The sequence below is a fragment of the Geotrypetes seraphini genome, chromosome 3 (genome assembly GCF_902459505.1).
Source record: "Geotrypetes seraphini chromosome 3, aGeoSer1.1, whole genome shotgun sequence".
In the NCBI taxonomy this organism is placed as follows: domain Eukaryota; kingdom Metazoa; phylum Chordata; class Amphibia; order Gymnophiona; family Dermophiidae; genus Geotrypetes; species Geotrypetes seraphini.
This window is the reverse complement of record NC_047086.1, coordinates 143,651,019-143,663,683: the sequence shown is the minus strand read 5'-3', so window position 1 is coordinate 143,663,683 and position 12,665 is coordinate 143,651,019. Positions and strand designations below refer to the sequence as shown.

The window sequence follows — 12,665 nt, the reverse complement described above, 5'->3', positions numbered from 1 at the left end:
TGCTTTAGCAACATTTGTTTTGTGTAATACTATTATCTTTGCTTAAAGTCCTATATGTAACTGCTCTACCTGCTTGATTTTAATGCTTTTAAATAAATTTTCAGTTTGCTTATAAATGTTCTGAGTTTAGTTCTTGAATAAATATTCACATATATTATATTTAATTATTATTACAGAGCTAAGTTTTAATCAAGCGAGCTAACTTTCCCCAAATTAATAGTTCTTTATAATATATATTTCTCTAAGCCAGAGAAGGATATATATTATTGGTGGAGTTCCATTCATTTAATAATAATTTTGTAACAAGAACATTTTTTTAAATTTGAGAACATTTTGGAGCAACTATTTATAACTGGGCACCAATGTACAACAGAATGGGGCTCATAATCGAAAAGAAAATACGTCTAAAAACCCGCCTAAATCTGCACTTGGACGTTCAAAAAGACAGGTCATCCTAGAACCAATAATTGAACAGGGTTTTAGATGTATCTAGAGGCAGCTTAGGTCTTTTGACTGCCTCTGTGCGCCCAAAGCGAAAAGGGGCATTTTTGGAGAAATGGGTAGGGTGGGAGGTGGGCCGACCAAACTTAGTCATCCGACAGCAATAATCAAAAGTTTGATGAGGTTGCCTGGACAGAACTTATACGTTTTAACTTAGACCAAATCAAAACAGGTATAAGTTCTGGATCAGGCCGCTGAGCTGATCGCGGCTGCCATGATCAGTGCAGTGGCCCAGGTAACCCATCCCCCCCCCCCTGCAATCCCTCCTGCATGAACCACCACAAACCCCCTGAAAGTTTGCTAGCAGGAGGGATGCCCAATCACTCTACAGAGTTTTCATCGATTGGATAGACACCAAACATTCTTTACCATCTCGATCACCACAAATCTGTTGCCCTTATCTCCTTGGATTTATCCGCTGCATTTGACACAATAGATCATAAACTACTTCTTCAGCGCTTGAATGACATAGAAATTAAAGATCAAATTTTGGATTGGTTCACTTCCTACTTTTCTGATAGAACCTCTACAGTTAACTTTAAAGAGCCTACTTCTAACACCGTTTCTAATAAGTTCAGTATTCCCCAGGGCTCCATTCTGTCACCGTTACCGTTTAATATTTTCTTGGCTCCCCTCTTGACGCTGGGCCAATCAATAGGATTCACTATATTTGCATACGCCGATGATATTCAGTTAGTCCATCAAATAGATCTTAACAATCCAGAAGATATATCCCTCATTAATCAAAAGCTCAAAAAATACATAACTGGCTTGGCTCATCGCTAATATGTTAGCTCTAAATATCAGTAAGACAAAGGTTATGATCTTTCCGGAAAATGGGGGCCAATCCTTACCTGCACCAATTGCTGTTTATCAATTTCCATACAAACAGTCCCAACACTTAAACTTCTAGGTATTACGTTTGTTGCAAAACTAACTTACCATAGCCAAATTAGCACAGTAGTTCAAAACTCCTTCCAAATACTATGCATGATACGTTCACTTTCCAAATTACTTGATCCAGTTCATCAATATCTTAATTCATTCATTGATAATTTCACACCTGGATTACTGCAATTCTCTCTATAAAGGCATAACCCAGAAGGAAATAAAATGCTTACAGATCATGCAAAATACCACAATCAAAGTTATATTCAACGCTAAAAAAATATGACCACGTCAAGCCACTACTCATTAAGGTCCACTGGCTTCCTATTGAACACTGAATAGCATATAAAATCCTTCTATTAACATTCAAAATCCATTCCACCAATTCCCCAGACTTCATGAATAGATTGCTCATCCCATGCACCTCCCAAAGGTCCCTCCACTCCATATCTCAAAACCTACTCACCATTCCATCCTTGAGACACATCAATACAATGCACTCAAACATTTTCTTGGTTGCAGCTCCTACCCTCTGGAATGCTACACCAAATTACCTAAGAGAAGACACGTCAGTAACTGACTTTAAGTACAAATTAAAAATCTACCTGTTTAAGAACGCTTTTAATGTATAATCGTCCTGCTAAGGACGCAACCTTCCTAAACTTTATTGACTTACTTGACACCTGATCCCTCTCCTTGTGTTCTTTCCATTTGTGCTTTCTATTTTAAATAATGTAGTTCTTCCAGTTCCCTCTTGTTCCAGTTTGTCTGTTTGTTTTGTCAAGTCTTTGTATGACAGCCTAAAATTTAGGGGTCCTTTTACTAAGGTGCGCTAACTGTTTTAGCGTGCGCTACATGCTAACGTGTCCATAGCACGCCTTAGTAAAAGGATCCCTTACCCCCTCTTCTACAAAGGTGTGATAGTGGCTGTCGCGCGGTAACGGCCCTGAAGCCCATAGAGATTTAAAGGGCTTCGGCATCGCTGCCGCACGGCTTTGTAGAAGAGGGGGTTAGTGTTTTGTATTTATAAATATATGTACTTTTTAACTTTTGGATGTACACCACCTCGAAATCTGATTTGGCGGTATAACAAAATTTTTATAAAACTTGAAACTTAAAACTTTTTAGAACCTTCCACAAATTCCTCTCTCCCCTGTTAACCAAATATTACAATTATCTTCATCAATTTCCTTCTTACCAATGCAATTTTGCTAATTCTACAATTTCATTGATTCCTAAAACTGGATGAGATCCTACTTTAATGCAAAATTACAGGCCCATATCTTTGTTAAATATTGATTATAAAATTAGCTACTAGGCTCTCCAAAATGCTAAATTGCATTGCCATTCCAATCAAGTTGGTTTCATGAAAAATAGATATATAGGAGATAAATCTTAGGATCTTAATTATATTGCTTCTAATAAAAAAAGAATCTTGTGCTGTGATAATTAGATGCTGAAAAAGCCTTTGACAGAATAGAATGGCCTTACCTTTATAAAACTAAAAATCCTCAGAAAAATCACTTCAAAAATCCTCAGAAAAATAGGTTATAACATGAGTCCAAACACAGCCTATATATCAACCCGAAGGTTGAATCCAGAGATTATTGGGATCATAAACTGGTTCAATACGGGAGATGATTTTTCAAATTGGCTTAAAATCCTTTATCATTCACCAACCTCAAAAATCATGATTAATAACATTACTAATCCAATACAACGTAAAAGAAACATGAGGCAGGGTTGAGTTGTCCTCTCTCCCAACTACTCCCCTTAGACTTAGCGGGGATGGGCTGGGAAGGGGCGGGCCCGTCTCATTTCCACAAGGCGGGCCTGTCGGCTGGACGGCAGCAAGACCCATCCAGCCGACCAACATTTAAAGGTTAGTTGGGGGGTCGTCGTTAGCTTGGGGGATCCGGAGGGGGTCCGGCTTTCTGGCAGGAGGAATTGGGCATCCTCCTGCCGGCGATTACCAGTTTGGGGGGGAGGGGGGATCCAGGGGGTTCCGGCAGGAGGAGTTGGGCATTCTCCTGTCGGCAATTACCAGTTTGGAGGGGAGGGGGGGTCCGGGGGGTTCTGGCAGGAGGAGTTGGGCATCCTCCTGCCGGCGATTACCAGTTTGGGGGGAAAGGGGGGTCCGGGGGGTTCCGGCAGGAGGAGTTGGGCATCCTCCTGCCGGCGATTACGAGTTTGGGGGAGTCTGGGGTTCCGGCAGGAGGAGTTGGGCATCCTCCTGCCGGCAATCAGACAGGCGTCCGCTATACATATCCCTTGCCGTGATAAGTGTAGCGGCCGTGTCTAATCTAACCCGATTCTCTAACCGGCGTCTGTACCATGGACGCCGGTTACAGAATCGGGGTTTAGTGTAGGCCTGATTCTGTATAGGACACCTCTCCCGGGCGTCCTTATCAGAATCAGGGCCTATGTGTTTAATTGTCACTGGATCTGATTTTCTAATCTTAGTCTTATTTAAGAGCTTACATTCATTTAATTTTTAGTTTTTGTTAACTTTTATTATAAGCAAATACTTAGCTTAAACCAAGTGGTCTCTGGCTAGGGATTCTGATGCCGACATGTTTCACATAAACAGCTTTCTCAAGGCTTGACCCTAAGAGAAACCGCCAGTAATTGCGACCACTAAATCCATATACTGCATAACTTAAGATTGAAACATACAACTTTAAATGGTCCCCAATTCAATTAAAATATCTACCATACCATACATGCCGATAATATAGGTGCTGGTCCCCCCATATTCATTTGCTATATACATTTTATGTAATTATTTAGATATTGTCTTATTTAATATTTGTACTTATTGTTTTGTACATATGATTTGTTTCCCGATTTATTTAATATTTGTACATTTGGTTCATTTATCTTATAAAATTAATTAAAATATTGGAAAAAATATCTAGGGATATGGTTTAATAAAGATTTAGAACTATATATATTAATTGGGGGGGAGGAAAGAAATAATGGGTCTGAAAATAGAGGAGAGGGAGAGAGATGATGGACCATGGGATTTAGGGAGGGAAGGAACAGAAAGAGAGAGAAATTGGACACAAGGGATGGTGTGGAGGAGGGATAGAGATACTGGATAGAAGGGTAATTGGGAAAAGAAAGGGAGAGATGGTGGACTCTGGGGTGGTGGGGAAAGAGGGAGAGATGCCGGATGAAAGGGTAGTTAAGAAAAGGTGGATCTGTGGAGGGAGATGAAAAAAAGGAAAGATACCAGACTTCCTGGGGAGGGAAGGGAAATGGAAAGGGAGGACAGAGTTGGCAGATGGATGGTTAGCATGCAGAAAGAAGAAAGTAGGAGACCCTGGCAAGCAAGTTATCGGAAGAAAACCAGAGCCTTCGACCAACAAGATTTGAAATATAACCAGACAACAAAAGGTAGAAAAATTAATTTTATTTTCTGTTTTGTGATTATAATATGTCAGATTTGAAATGTGTATCCTGCCAGAGCTGGTGTTGGACTGCAAACGTGAGCTAGGATTTAACAGAGAGAGGAAAAGTCCTTTTTGTTTCTTTATTTTATTTACACCACAGCGCCAGTGTGGTTAGGAGAAGCCAAAGGGGGTGAAAAAGCTATAAAATCCACCAGGAGTTTTGAAAAAAATCACCCAACTGGGCAGGAAAATCGAATTGAAAAACCAATTCAATAGGCTGAATCGAAATTTTTTTTTCCTGAATCTGGCAGCATTAATTTGCGCTACTGTCTTAGACTTTAGGACCTGGGATTGGGGAGAGATGGCATCCTCAGTACTTTATAATGCAAGTGAAACGAGGATTTGGTCAGACTTTTGAAGGGTCTGCAGAAAAAAAATATTGTATAGGCCAGGGACATGAGACAGCAGGAAATGGGAACTTTTCTTCCTTCTATTTTTGTGAATGGAAAGGCTGAGGATGTCAGAGAGTTCAGTTAAAATATGTGCTTTATAAGAAAATATAATAATGTGTTTTATAAAGTTTATAGCATAGCTGGCCTACCCAGTGAGGTGTTCCTAGTGGTGGTGGTGGCAGCGTGTCAATGTGTTGAGAGGAAGAGGTGGTCTGGGAAATTCTGCTGAGCAAACTCCGGGCCCATTTCCTCCCCCCAGTTAGTCCACTCCACTCAACTGTTTCACACACTGAGTGGGTCTTTGGGTGTTGTTTTGGAATCTCTTCCAGTGGTTTATCAGTATCTCCTTCTGGTCCAAGGAAGGAAACTTTGTTATCCTTAGCATTGACCTACAGAATATGTTTGTACAGCACTGCTTGTGTGGCATTAGGCTATGTAGTGATCAAAAGAAAAAAACAGACCTTTGCACATTTTTGCACTATATGGTGGGTGTATGAGGACATTCACATTTCCTGCACAGCTAAGTCCATGTGAAGTTACCTTGTGCTGTATTTGACATCTAGCAAGGTCTCTGTTTGAAAGGAAAGATCTAAATTTAAAAATGAAGTGGCCAGAAGTTATGGTAAAAGCAGATAGTGTAGCTGGTTTTAAGAAAGATTTGGACAAATTCCTGGAGGAAAAATCCATAATCTGTTATTAAGACATGGGGGAAGTGTCTGCTTGCCCTGGATCAATAGCATGGAATGTTGCTACTCTTTGGGTTTTGACCAGGTATTAGTGTCCTGGATTGGCTACCATGAGAATGGGCTACTGGGCATGATGGACCATTGGTCTGACCCAGTTAGGCTATTCTTGTTATGTTATCATCTGTAGGGGCCTTTGTTTTCACTTTTTATTTTAATGTATTTTTTTTCTGGGAACTTATCAATGTTTTTTTTATAATGGAAGAGAATTAATGTGTGTGGGATAAGGGGGGTAACTAATTTCTTCAGCTAAATAATTCAATCCACCTCAAACAGACATAGGAGAACTCATGCACCATTCACACACCCTCCAACCAAAAACGTCGAAAGAAAAAAAACTGTTCGACAACCTCCTAGCCATTCGAGCTGCAACACTCGACCCCCAACTCTACAACCAATTGACATCGACCACAGACTACAAAACCTTCAAAAAGAAATAAAAACCCTTCTATTCAAAAAACACATAAAACTGAACTAACACAATCAGAACTGTCCCAAGCATCACCTGCAACTACTCCTCATGACAATTCAGACATAATTTATGTTATGTTATGTTTGGAATATAAGAAAATTTTCACTGCCTGTTTCTATTCTGACCATTTATTCTTTTTCATGGTCATTACAAAAAATATTTTTTTACATGGGGGGGGGGGGGGTGTCAAAAAATGATGGGCCCCGGGTGCCACATACCCTAGGTACGCCACTGTTTACAAGTACTGTATTTAAGAATGTAGTATCATTACACCCCGTCAATCGTCACCACAATTTATGCAATGCATTCCCCGGTAGTTCTGAGAAATGCCACATTTGAAAATAGTACCGTATGGCAAAACAAAACGAAACAAACAAAAAAAAAAAAACAACCCATATGGGAGCAACCAGCTTTACACCCAGTGAAATCTTACTACAAGCTCATAGACAATAGTCACAGACTAAATACTACACTCCCGGCTATCCGCTACCATTCCAACTGCTCGTCCGCTGCCTAGTTTACCAATTCTCCTTAGAATGTAACCGGCATCTTTCCTCTCGCGTACCGTTTATATCCCCAGAAGAGGGGGGGGGGGGGGAGGGAAGCCACAGCTTCCTCTCTTCTGCACGTTCGCGCCGCACACCTGCTCCCTTCTAACTGGGCGCCGAGGTCCCAGCAATCGGCCACTGCAGGTGGGGTGTGAGGAGACTCGACTGCCTTCCCCGGAGCGGACTGCACCGCCCTGAAGAGGAGGAAGGGGGGGGGCAGGACCCTTCACCCCCCCCCCCTCCCAGACACACCCAGCTCGGAGCCTGCATACTACTCACTCTGGTGCCGGGAACTGCTGAAGGTGTGCCGGGCTAAGCTCGGGCTCCGCATGATGGCTTTGCCTGCCGATTTCAGAGCATCCATGATCCGCCTGAAAGGAAAGTGGAGGGAAACATCGAACCAGAGGAGGAGGAGACAGCCGACACTGCAAGGCACCAACCCTCCTGCAGGGGAGCGACCGAGCCAAGCCATTTGAAAAGTGAATCCCTATAGCCATAGCGCTTCTATTCTTACATGATGCCAGATGCGATAAGTAAAATCTGGATTGGCATATTCTGTCCTCATGACTTGGAGTCACCTGATAACCCAAAGATACCAAATCCTCCCGTCCAGAGGGAGAAACTCTGAGCCATTCCTGATTTTTAACTTTCACACCTGAAGCAGTTATGTGGTCTTTGTAGTCCTGATATTACTCATTGAAATCAGTTTTGTAAATCCCATAATGCCACAGGATGGGGCAGTCAGAAATTCAAGATTGGGAGGGAATCTCCCTCCAGGAGCTGGGTGACTAGACAGCTGTGGGAGCCTACAATCTTCTAGTCCAGGGGTAGGCAATTCCGGTCCTCGAGAGCCACAGGCAGGCCAGATTTTCATGATGTCCACAATAAATATGCATCAAATAGATTTGCATCTCAAGGAGGCAGTGCATGCAAATCCATCTCATACATATTCATTGTGGATATCCTGAAAACCTGACCTGGCTCCTGCTCTCGAGGATCGGAATTGCCTACCCCATCTAGTCCAAACATGCAGGCACAAATGTAACAAATAAAACCAAAGGGGAGGGGTATTGGGTTAAAATTAACAAAGCTATAGTTAGGAGAAAGGTGGCATTAATGAGGACTGATTACTTTATCTAGAATCTGCAGGAATTTAGGCCTCTGCAACCTGAAAGGCCAATGTAAAGCACCTAACACCAGCGCTAAAGGTAATTACTACTACTATTAATAATGATAATAGTTGCTTTAGCACCACTAGGCATACACAGCGCTGTACATCAAAACATAAAAGAGACAGTCCCTTACTCAAAAGAACTTACAATCTAGTCAAGACATACAAACTGGACAAGAAGGTGCATCAGTACACTTTTCTCAAGTTGAGGAGAGGGATTGGTAAGACAGATATTGGTGCTTAGTGCCAGTGTTAGGCTATGCACCTATTCAGAGGACATGAGCACAGAAAACAGTGTTGGTGGTGAAGATCAGCGCAAATACCATGTAAATGCAGTCAGATGAGCTACTTAGCCATTCCCTCCCAATGCTCAGAAATAGCACCCTTACAGAAACTCTGCCCTATCTAAAGAAACCTAGCGCCAGCTTGGAGCTGGTAGGCATTTGTCTGACCTTTGGCAGGCTAGAACAAGCTGGAATCAGGTGATCTCCTTCCAGGGGGACTATCCCGGTCTAGTCAGTGCAGGACTGAAATGAAGGAGCGTAGTAAAGGGGTCTGCATAGAAAAAGCCGGGACCGAAAGGGAAAATGGTGAAGAGGCAGCCAGCAGCAGTCTGTCACCCAGCTCCGCTGCTCTGTCTGTAGACTCAGCCCTAGCTCCTGTTTGACTGACATAGTGGGAGCTGCAAAGCCATAACAATTTGCTCCGCCCAACCCTGCCATCGTCTGGGCATTCACACAAGAGCTTTGCTAACTGAACAGATTTTATGCACATGAGCCAGGCAGGTTCCAAAAAAATAACTTCCCAATGCTCAACACTAATAGTATACCTATGACTTGCATGCTATTAGTGTTGAACATCAGGAAGTTATTTTTTGCCTTTGTTCCTGTGGTATTCTCCTACACTATACAGAACAGCAAAGAAGTTCTGACCATTGGCCTGTAAAAACATAGAAGAAAAACAGAAACTGTGTTGGTTAACTTTTAGGTACAACAGATCAGCACATCAAAGCTGCACTAGCAAATGCTCTTAAGAACCATACAAGTGTTCATATTAAACAGCAAGCAGTTAGACAAAGTCCACCCAAAACACAGCAAATACCTGGCTAAAAAAAATACCCAACCAGTATACACTGGGGCCCTTTCACTATGCTGTGGTAAGAGGCACTACCAGGGGGCGTGCAGGGACTGGTCTGGGACAGCAGAGTAATCAGTGCATCTACATTGCTGGGCACTAAAGGGCTCATAATCGAAACTTAAACATGTCTAAAAACCCACCCAAGTCGGCACTTGGACGACCTAAAAGACAGGTCGTCCAAGTGCCGATAATCAAACCGACTTTCTGGACGTATCCAGGGACTTTTTAGGCCTCTGAATGCTACTGTGTGCCTAGAGCAAAAGGGGCGTATATGGAGGAATGGTTAGGACGGTATTTGGGCGGGATGTGGGACTTTAGTCATCCTACAGGGATAATCGAATGTTTCACGAGACTTCCTGGCCGAAACTTATGTATTGTGAGTTAGACGATGTAAAAGCTTGTATAAGTGCCAAAAAGGTATCCAAAGTGACCAGATAAGCACTGCAGAGACAACGTAAATACCCACACACACTCCCCCAGTGATCACTGAGCCCCTTACACTGCCATAAATATCCGAATAAAAATGTATATACCTGTCTCTGGAAAATCAGCACCTGCTATAGGAAAGCCTAGTAGAACTGCATACAGGTGTCTTAAGTAGCCTGAGGGGTGGGCTAGTGAACCATAGAGAAGAGGACCCAGGCCTATAAGCCACCTTAACCATTACATTCATGGTGGAAAATGTAAGCCCACCAAAAAAACCCAAAACCCTACTGTACTGCCATATAGGTGCCACCTGCAGCCCTAAGGGCTATTGGGGTTGTAGACAAGTGGATATAGTGTGTTTTGGGGAGCTTACCATATCCTATAAGGGAGTTCTGGTGAGATGCTTATGTGGCACCCTTTTTGTGAAGTTCACAGCAGTGCCCTGTAAGGTGCCCCACTGCTCTGTTGCCATGTCTAGGTGACCAGTCCATCACAATGCTGGCCCCTCCTACATCTAAATGGTCTTGTTCTGGGTATTTAGGACTTGGACAAATTTTTGGTTGAGAATGTGGTATAAAGATAGATGTACTGGCAGTCTGGATGATCAAAAAGCCATACATCCAAATCGGACTTAGACGTTTCTTTTGATTAAGCCCCTCTAGCTGAATAGCACATGATTAGCATGGGAGCCCTTAACACCCAGAAAATAGGTGTCAGTAAGGGCTCACACACTAATCGCGACCCAAGACTACAAAACTTTCAGAAAAGAAATAACAACCCTGATATTCAAGAAATCCAGGAAGACTAACTAACACTGAATGAAATATTTCAATCCTCTGAAGCAACCCACTCTACTCTGTAACACTTCTGGACCTGTCCAGAAATCCTCTTCTGTAATCTGCCTTGAACCGCAAGGTAATGGCAGAATACAAATCACTAATGTAATGTAATGGAGAATTTAGTGCGTGGCCATTAATAGCCAAAATGGAAAATAGAGTCATTTTACTGTAACACTAAAAGTGGCCTCAGCATGCGTGAAAAACCTGCACAGAGGATAGTGCTGACCATTTTGTAGCACATTTTAGTAAAATGGTCCTTTGTGCCTTCTGTGAGCAATATAGGCTCCATCCTTTCGTTCAGTATTTGACTTCCAAAATTTTGTTACAGATTTATAGTGAGTGATAAAACATATATATATGGAGTCAATTTTCAAAGGGTCAATCTAAACCAATCTTTTTAAATTTACTAGGTTTGAGTCCCTAAATATATGCTCAAAATACACTTCATGAATGGTCGGAGATCCACACTTGAAAATTCCACCCTTTTACAATTCTGCAAGTTGGTACTTTGCAAAATAAAACACTCTTTTCAGCTACAGTGGCAAAATAATGCTCAGATTTTAGAAAGTTGGTTGGGTTGAGAACTTTTTAGCACTCCCTCATATAGGGGTTAGAGAAGGGATCTAATGCTGGGCCTGAGAGAAAAGGACAGGGAGTTGGGATAGAGCTTTGGCTCACAAACAGGAGTCTGGTGGCTTTATCGACAAATTTTAAATGACATTTTGTACCAAGAGTAATATGAGAAGCAGTTTAATTTTTCATTGGGCATTTTAGTGTGATTTTAATACTGTAATTTTTCTTTTCACAATTCTCCTGAGCACAATAATTGTCATTTGAAGTGTTTGAGGAGTCTATGAAATGAAACAGTGGTCCTATTGGGATTGAAAATTAAATGCTCAGTTAGCTCACATTTATTCAGATGAATTGTAAAAAACAGTGTATTGAATGCTGACACCATTGTAGATTAAAAAAAAAAAAAAAATCCAAATTTTTTTTTTTAAAGAAGTTAAGATTCATTGTCACATGAGGGTTGTTTTTTTTTTTAAAGACTAATGAAGGAAACAGTAAACCACATGAGAAAGCATGATATATATGCCCTATCCATGAGTATCTGAGGTCTATGCCCTCTCTTTATATCATGACATCTAAAATTTGACAAACAGACTCCTGTTAGTGGTGTACAGTATAAAAAGAACCTGGTAGATTCTGTGCATTACTTATCTAGGTGGAGCTTGCCCCCCCCCCCAAAAAAAAAAAAAAAGGTGTTCTGCTACTCATTTTATATTTTCCCCCTCCCTGTGATCTCTCAGTATTTTGGGCAGCAGGCAGGAAATGATGAGGACACTGCACTGATGCTGTCCTCCTCTAAGCCAGCATGAGGAAAGTGAATCAGAAAACTGGGGGCTGTAATCATAGTTCATCTCACAGTATACTTATATATTTGGATGCCATCAGCATTGACCTTGTGAAGGGTGTGTAACTTTCAAATGCTAACAACAAATTTAGTCCAATAATTATGTCTTACTGTATTTAATACTGTGTGGTTTGATTTTATGATCCATAAGGATAAAAGGAATGTGTTTTTCGTTTACCCTGACCAATGAAGATTTGATTTTATCATAATGTCATTCAGTAGTTTATGAGTATTATATCAATTTTAGATCACCTTAAAGCAAATTATCACACTTCCTGGCGAGATTATTTTGTGGGCTGGAGTCCCTCTGCCGCTGGAGTTTTTGACATCTTTCTTCAATCCCCTCTGGTGTTTATTTGACCCATCCAAATTATAGGTTCCTTTAATTAAGGTGTGCTAACCGATTTAGTGCACGCTAAAGATTAGCACACGCTAAATGCTAAGGCGCCCATAGAATATAATGGGCACTTTAGCATTTAGTGCACCTTAATAAAAGGACCCCTATGTTTTATGCATTGTTCTCATACATCCACTGTTGGGTGAAGAGGAGGAGGATGCTGTATAATTTTTTTTTGGTTTGTTTTCAAACCTGTATTTGCTCATACCAAATAAGAACACAGGCTGAATGCCAACATGAATTATCACTACATATGCATAAACTAAACCTGGCCTCCTCCCC

General features: G+C 41.5%; 1 protein-coding gene across 3 annotated transcripts in view; it reads right to left on the bottom strand.

Moving 5' to 3' along the window:
• Window positions 1-7,514, bottom strand: part of LOC117356483 (low density lipoprotein receptor adapter protein 1-like) — an 83,931-nt gene extending 76,417 nt beyond the window's left edge. The window contains exons 1-2 of one of the 3 annotated variants that reach the window (XM_033935731.1): window positions 1,856-1,902; window positions 1,444-1,584 (exon numbers count right to left, since the gene is read on the bottom strand). Coding sequence is in view for 1 of the 3 variants with exons in the window: in XM_033935730.1 (XP_033791621.1) it covers window positions 7,279-7,471 (193 nt within the window). In the remaining 2 variants the exon portion in view is untranslated. Of the gene's footprint in view, window positions 1-1,443; window positions 1,585-1,855; window positions 1,903-7,016; window positions 7,175-7,278 lie in introns of those variants that run through there. The other 2 variants (XM_033935730.1, XM_033935732.1) reach the window with 2 other exon arrangements.
• Between the last annotated feature and the right edge of the window lie 5,151 nt (window positions 7,515-12,665).